The 8,072-nt window shown below is 46.1% G+C and overlaps 1 protein-coding gene across 1 annotated transcript; it reads right to left on the reverse strand.

The window, feature by feature from the left end:
• Positions 1 to 251: 251 nt before the first annotated feature.
• On the reverse strand, positions 252 to 3,604 carry rergla (RERG/RAS-like a). The gene is given in 5 exon segments (XM_061229803.1): positions 252 to 567; positions 1,166 to 1,314; positions 2,579 to 2,650; positions 3,177 to 3,238; positions 3,341 to 3,604. Coding segments are annotated over 5 exon segments (612 nt in total). The 5' UTR covers positions 3,393 to 3,604; the 3' UTR covers positions 252 to 290.
• Between the last annotated feature and the right edge of the window lie 4,468 nt (positions 3,605 to 8,072).

The following is an 8,072-nucleotide window of genomic DNA, read 5'->3' on the forward strand; positions in this document are numbered from 1 at the left end:
AGCACACACTTATAGGTGTGTACTCATTCAGCACACACTTACAGGTGTGTACTCATTCAGCACACACTTATAGGTGTGTACTCATTCAGCACACACTTATAGGTGTGTACTCATTCAGCACACACTTATAGGTGTGTACTCATTCAGCACACACTTATAGGTGTGTACTCATTCAGCACACACTTATAGGTGTGTACTCAGCACACACTTATAGGTGTGTACTCATTCAGCACACACTGATGTGTTGCAGACAGTCCCACACTGTGCCGTCTGTAGGCCGGAGGGGCAGTTTACACGGACTTGCGCCTCTTGCCGAACACGTTGGTGATGATCTTGGCCATGGTGCGTGACCCGCTGGGCCGGCGCCGGGCCCGGCCGCAGACGCTGACGTTCCGCGCCACGCGGGAGAACATGAGCGCCACCTCCTGGCCGTGCTCGGCTGCGGAGAGCTCGTAGAACTGGCCCCGCCCCTCGGCCGCCAGCTGCTGGCCCTCCTCCTGGCTCACCTCCCTCACGTGGCACAGGTCCTGCTTGTTCCCCACCAGGAACACCAGGGAGTCCTGGTCCCTACGGCAACACACCGCCAACACCGCCACGCTCAGCCTGCCCTCTACAGTCCTGTGGCTGCACATATTCATTATTTATTCCATTTACTTTCATTTAATCATGTCAGAGCCTGTTCCTCATGGGCCCAGAACTTCCACCTTCCTTTTACCTGGGAGTCAGGTGTGAGTCAGTCTGGCTCCTGACTCAAACACAGTCACACAAGCCACAAATACACAGTCAATACACAGTCACACAGTCACACAAATACACAGTCACACAAGCCACAAACACAGACTCACACAAACAATCAGTCACACTTTCTTTTATTAGAAGCACACAGACAGTTTGGTGTGCTTTCACCTACACCCACCACATCTCTGGCGGGGAATGTGACAGCAGAATTAGCTCTCCCACCCCCACACACATGCTGGGGTGTGTGTGTAAATGAGGTACAGTGTGGGGTATACAGGTCAGCATCTTTAGCCCACAGTCAGTGCTGTGTGGATGTTAGCCTGCTTTTCTCAAAGAACTCACAGGTGAATTGCACTCGTAGATACAGGGATCGCTGCAGTGTGATGTGAGCGATCGAGTGTTGTGATGTCAGCGACCGAGCGGTTACCTCTTGGTCACTCCCAGGTGGAGTTCGCGGATCAGGTGCACGATGGCTTTGGCGGTGACAAACGATGACCTGTCGCTGATGTCATACACCACCACGAAGCCGTCAGCCCAGTGCATCTGCTCATTCAGCAAGGACTGCCCTGCACAGGGCTGTACCACACACACATACACACACACCCACGCACGCACACACACACATACACACACATGCATGCACGCACGCATGCACACACACATACACACACACGCATGCACGCACGCATGCACACACACATACACACACACGCACCCACGCACGCATGCACACACACATACACACACACGCACCCACGCACGCACGCACGCACACACACATACACACACACGCAGCCACGCACGCACACACACATACACACACACGCACGCATGCACGCACGCACACGCACACACACATACACACACACGCAGCCACGCACGCACACACACATACACACACACGCACGCATGCACGCACGCACACGCACACACACATACACACGCACACACGCACGCACGCACACACGCACGCGTGCACACGCACACACACGCACACACACACATACACACACACGCATGCACGCATGCACACACACATACACACACACGCAGCCACGCACGCACACACACATACACACACACGCACGCATGCACGCGTGCACACGCACACACACACACACACACGCACACACACACACACACACATGCACACACACACACACACACACGCACACACGCACACACACACACACACATGCACACACACATGCACACACACAAGCACACACGCACACACGCGCACACACACGCACACACACACACGCACACACACAAGCACACACGCACACACGCACACGCACGCACACACACATACACACACACACATACACAGACATGCACACACACACACACACACACACACAGACATGCACACACACACACATACACACGCACACACACACAGACACGCACACGTACACACACACACACAAATACAGGATATAAATAAACATACCTCCCCAACATCCCTCTTCTATACCCTTAAAAAATTTTATACAAATCTGCACTTACTCTAACTATTGTTTATGTTTATGACTGTGCTACATGCGAGTTTAGCTATTTATGGATTTGATGTTTTTCATTTGTTGAGGAACGTTTGCACTGTAAATTGCTTTGGATTAAAAGCGTCGGCTAAATTCAACCGAATTTAAGAATATAAAGTACACTGACAACCTTCCATGAATATTCTACGTGTTACAACAGGTATGCACTGGTTTTAGGTGCTGTGAGTCATAAAAATATCGATGAGAGCAACCATAGCAACCTGTTCTCCATTCCTGCACTGCCCTATTCCTGCTGCAGCATTATAATCATCAACTGAATGTTGAACCCCGCGTACCTGCGAGCAGGGATCGTACAGTTCGAGATTCAGTTGCCTTCCGTCGATAGACAGCCGCTTTCTGTAAATACACTCTAACAGAAAACAGCAGAGAAGCGCGTTAACTGTGTCCCCCAAACCCGGGCAGCCCCTGCTTTATATACATAGCACCTTCCATACCTAAAATGTAGCTCAAAGTGCTTCACATTCAGCCAATAACAAAGAATTATAAGCAAGTGTTTCTAAGCCCATTTCCGTTATTCTACAGAAAAGATTCCTATGCAATGCATTGACTTATGCAGTGAGCTGTTTTACACCAATAGGCTCTTTATTGCAGTTAACCTATGCTGTTTCCCATGGCGCAGTACGGCACAATGGGCTAGTTCGCGTAGATTGGCGTAATTAATTTACTTTTCCACTCCATCTTATTTGAAATTTGTGAGTGAGAAAACTATTTTGTGTCCATGTGCAATGTGTCAGTGTGCAAAGATGCCATTCGTTCTCTTAATGAACGCTCATTAGTCTGTATTATAATCTGAGACTGTTTACTCAAACACATCACGCCACATAGCCTACCAATGCACTAAATAATTAGCACCGAATCCATGTAAATCCCTGCCTAGAATCTGAGAGAGGCATATTCGCCAATAAATCGCCTTGTAAGGAATCGCACGATGAGCGATAGGAGAACCACATTAACAATTAGATAATATTCTTAACGTTCGTCTATTCAAACAACATGCAAAGTTACAACCCATGGTAAAAACATAAATCATTAATTACCTGATTTCCCAACTCCCTCACTTCCCAGCACTACAAGTTTAACATCGTTCATTTTAGCAACAAAAAAAAAGAGAGAAAAATCGAAATAGTTAAAAATAGTGATGTCAATTGTTATATTGTCTTCTGTCTATCTGGCAAAAAAGAGGTTTTGAAAGAGAAGGCTGAGGTTAACGGTCTTATTTAAATGGGGCATGCCTTTCAAGGGGCGTCTGTGCACAGCGCTGGCGGACAGACGGCGAGCGTTCAGAGGGAAAACTGCATTTGTGTTCCTGTGGGCTGTGTCTGGGACCGCTTCCACTCAAATCGTCACAATGACGATCGCTTTCTGGTCAGGTGAAGGTATACGTCACCAGATGCGTACCGAAGGTGAGAACGTGTTCTGTATTTATCAGTTAACATACCCTCCAAGCCGCTGCAGATGTTAATTTCTATTGAACTTTCAACATCTTGATAACCTACAACTAAACAATAATAGCTGTTCATATTATCTGCTTTTTAATGACAAAAATGTGTTTGTCACACAATTTATATGTATAAGTGCAGCCTTGGCATTCATTATTGAACAATCTGATATCTGATGCATTTCTTGAGATGTAGCTGCTACAGATGTACACCCATAACATCCGAAAAAAATGAGCTTTTCCTGGGTCATTATATTATATTGTACCTTTGCTTTATAGACAAATATTGTTTCTCAGATCATTGCTCATGAATCAGGTTCAAATGTACTTGTGCAGGAGGACTTGTTCAAACCATGTTGATTGGCACCTACAGTGGGTTATATAAAGGCACCTTCGGTCATCTGGTCTATGCTATGCACAAGATCACCATCGTCTCTACTTTATAAATTCCTTATAATTTCCTTTTTCTGGCTTTTCTCAGAATGATGATTGGGAAATTTGCCTCAACCATCACCTGGGTGATGCACGGCAGCCATTTTGTGCCAGAACACTCACCACACACAAGCTGAGGGGCAGAGGGAGAGAACAATGTTCTGCGCCCTGCCTTTGCTTGAGAACACATTTTACAGGAATCCAGAGATCCATTACTCTGCAGGGAATTCCTCAGGGACAGGAGGTTGAACCCTTCCTGACCAAGCATTCTGTGTTTGTGTGTCTGAACGCTGTCTGAATGCTGTGTGCAGTGTGTCTGAACGCTGTGTCTGTGTGCAGTTTGTCTGAGTACTGTGTCTGTGTGCAGTGTGTCTGAACGCTGTGTCTGTGTGTCTGAACGCTGTGTCTGTGTGTCTGAATGCTGTGTCTGTGTGCAGTTTGTCTGAGTACTGTGTCTGTGTGCAGTGTGTCTGAACGCTGTGTCTGTGTGCAGTGTGTCTGAACACTGTGTCTGTGTGTCTGAATGCTGTGTCTGTGTGCAGTGTGTCTGAGTGCTGTGTCTGTGTGTCTGAACACTGTGTCTGTGTGCAGTGTGCAGTGTGTCTGAACGCTGTGTCTGTGTGTCTGAATGCTGTGTCTGTGTGCAGTGTGTCTGAGTGCTGTGTCTGTGTGTCTGAACACTGTGTCTGTGTGTCTGTGTGCAGTGTGTCTGAACTCTCTGTTTTGAGCGTGTGTTTTCCTGCCCTGCGACTGGCAGAATGGCGGTGAAAGACATGACAGAACAGAGGTGTGTCTGCTGCCCATTTCCCATCACCCTCTGCTTCCTGCTGAGAGCCACGGATCCTGAATCCATTAACCGAGCGAGCCGTGTCCGGTCTCTATTTCCATCCACCGCGCTGGAGACGGAGGTGCATGTTAATGCAGAGATGGAGAGAGACGGTCTGGAGAGACTGTGCACTTAACGTGTGGCTGAATTTGATGCTTCTGTGAAACCCACGCACACCCAAGTGTTGGCACCCACAGGAGGCATCTCAAAAAACCTGGGTGTTGGCATGACACTTGTATTCTGCCCACTTTCCACATGAATCACGCTCGCCCCATGCCAGACTGCAGCAGAAATAGAGTCTGCGGAGGAAGGAGTCTGTTACTGTTGCAGTGAGCTGGGTTTACACTGTACCAAGCCAGCAGACAGACCCATCTCCTGATCCTGGCTCTCATTGATAGAAACAGGCCTGTGATATACTCGGTGACTCTGGTGATCTGTGCAGGGGGTCTGTATCGGCCTGCTCTCCCAGCTGATGAGGCCGAAATGGAGCCAGGGGATCGTGTGTGTCTGCTGTGACGCACACTTTTTGAGGAGCACTTTAAACCTCTTACTCTAATGTCATATCATGACCCTAAAGAGTGTGAGTTTGTGAAGTAGATATTAGTCTGAAATGTAGTCAGGCTGTACTCGGTTATGTGCTGTTGGATGAAGTGGAGTTTGTGAATCTGGTTTGAATGGACCCTTAAATGTCATTGCCCAGTGGGCTCTGTGTTTGATGTTGGCTGTCTGATCAGCCACTCTGTGTGCGGCTGACGTCAATGAAAGGTCAAGTCATGTGAGGCGGTCTGTGGGGGGGGCACTTCTGACCCCAGCAGCAGAGGGGTCCAAAGTACAGACAAAAAAACACAATCATACAAAACCACCCAAAATACTGTCACACCCAGAAGTAACATTATACAACGCATTTCTCTATTGGTCAGTTTGCATTCCAGCCGTGCCAATATCCACGATACACGCATGACTAAATGGAATCAACCGAAATTAATCTAACGTTGTTCTCATTTTGCCGCTAGTAGCTTACCAAAGTCAAACAAAATTAGTGATTTTAAAGTGTCCTTTGACCTTCTCGGGGATTTGGAAAGGAGTAGGATAGGAACGAAAAAAACAACATCCTCAGATCAAAATACCAGCAAGACCACCAAACCTCGGCGAAGCAAATTAAGACTCATAACGACGCTATGCGTTATTTCATTAACTGCTCGTTATCTGACAGTGCCCAGATAAAGGTCTACAACAAAGACAAATTACTTGTGTGTCAGTGTCGTCAGGTGTAACGTAAACGAGCAAGCTGGTTAGTTAGTGCAGTGGGGATTATTGCTCGCTAACGTTAGCAATGCCGTTGCTTAGTAACCAATAAACTAGCCTACAGTTCAGCGGAAGAATACATTGACCATGGGATTGGCCCGATTTGAGCTGTAGTGGATCCCTCATGAATGGGACTGAAATCCAGTCGCCCACCCAACGCACACTGCAGAAAACTCATCATTCTCCTGTCCTAAAAGCCTTTATCTTAAAACAGAATTTGGGCTGGACGTGTAAAACCATAGTTTATACGAGACGATTGAGATTTTACCCTGATCTCTGCTGAGGTCAGCGGAACACAAGAACAGAAGAAAGGTAAAATAATCACACTGCTTTGGCGTGTAGTCCTACATGGTATACTTTAAATGATCAAAGGCTGTCTTCTTGTTTAAGATGAAAGAATTGTTTCCTCTCAATGCCACAGTCTGGATTAGACTAAAATAAACATTCCCGCATTCGGCATGTTTATTTTAGGGAAAACGCTCACAATCAGCCAGATACCCTCCTCCCGATAAATGGGAGTAAACACATTAACACGCCGACGGCTGGTTCTGAGGAAAACGAATGGAGCCAGCAGGGGGCGCTAAAGTAGGTCAGCTCTGATTGGCCTGCTTCCATATCGCCGATTCCGGCTATTAATGGAACTGATTTGGAGCTGCGCGCAAGAATGAAAACAGTTCCTTACTGAACGAGTGAAATTCAATAAAAGCTGACCGAATGCTCTACCCCCTTATCAAAACCGATTACATTACTGGAACTCAGTGTTTACATTCAAATCCTAAACTGACTTTAACTCAACATCACTGATTATATCACATCACATTTGCAGACTATGATTCAGAATGTAAAAGGGCAGTGTTTGTGCTTTATTTTTCATTTATGGTCTTATACTGCCCCCATGTGGTGTAAAATAGAATCTCAGGTACATTTCAAATTAATTGATATTGGGAGAGATGATTCTTAATTTCAAACGGACTGGTGATGCATGTATGTGGAAATCCGGACATTAGTGTATATATAGTTAATAATTTGTTCACAAAGGTTTAAAATAGAACTTTGGTCAACGTCCGTCGAGAATTGTATAAGGAAATGAGACAGCTGTGAACCTTTCACAAAGATATTTAGAGTTTATGATATTCACAGGAACATATATTCGGTTTTCCAACATGGCTTTGTCTGAATGAGAGATCTCCCTCGCGCGGCCTCAGGCTAGGTGAGACCCTATAGAGCTCAAAGCACCAGCTCAGGCATCACTGTGAGGGAATACAGGGGAAAAAAGTGTAAGACTTGCAGGAGGATTGAAAACATAACACGCTATGTCACAACCATCATAGATGAGTCTTTAGGTTCCTTACGCCAATGGCCCAAAAGTTAAAAAGCTGTTGATTGCACTTGCCTTTTCAGTGGGCACTGAATTCACAGTTGCTAGGCAGAGCGCCAACACTAATGTGTGTTTCCCTAAACATCCTTCACTACATATCTTTGTGAAAGAGGTATGCATCATAGCTGTGTCCTTTCATGATCCAAAAACTATTATATCTATAGTCACGTTCTGGGTTTTGCATCAACACACAACACATACAGCAACACATTTGAAAAACAAGAAAAGTTTCTTAACACTTACTTATATGAGAGTTTTGCTGAACTTCCACATAACACCATAGGGTGGCAGTATAGGCCCAAACATGACTAAATATTGTACTTTTACTCATTTCTAGTCCTTTATTTTATTTTGAAATGTCTCACCCGGGTGCTTACCGGATAGAGTAAC

This window comes from Conger conger, chromosome 19 (assembly GCF_963514075.1).
Source record: "Conger conger chromosome 19, fConCon1.1, whole genome shotgun sequence".
Lineage (NCBI taxonomy): Eukaryota > Metazoa > Chordata > Actinopteri > Anguilliformes > Congridae > Conger > Conger conger.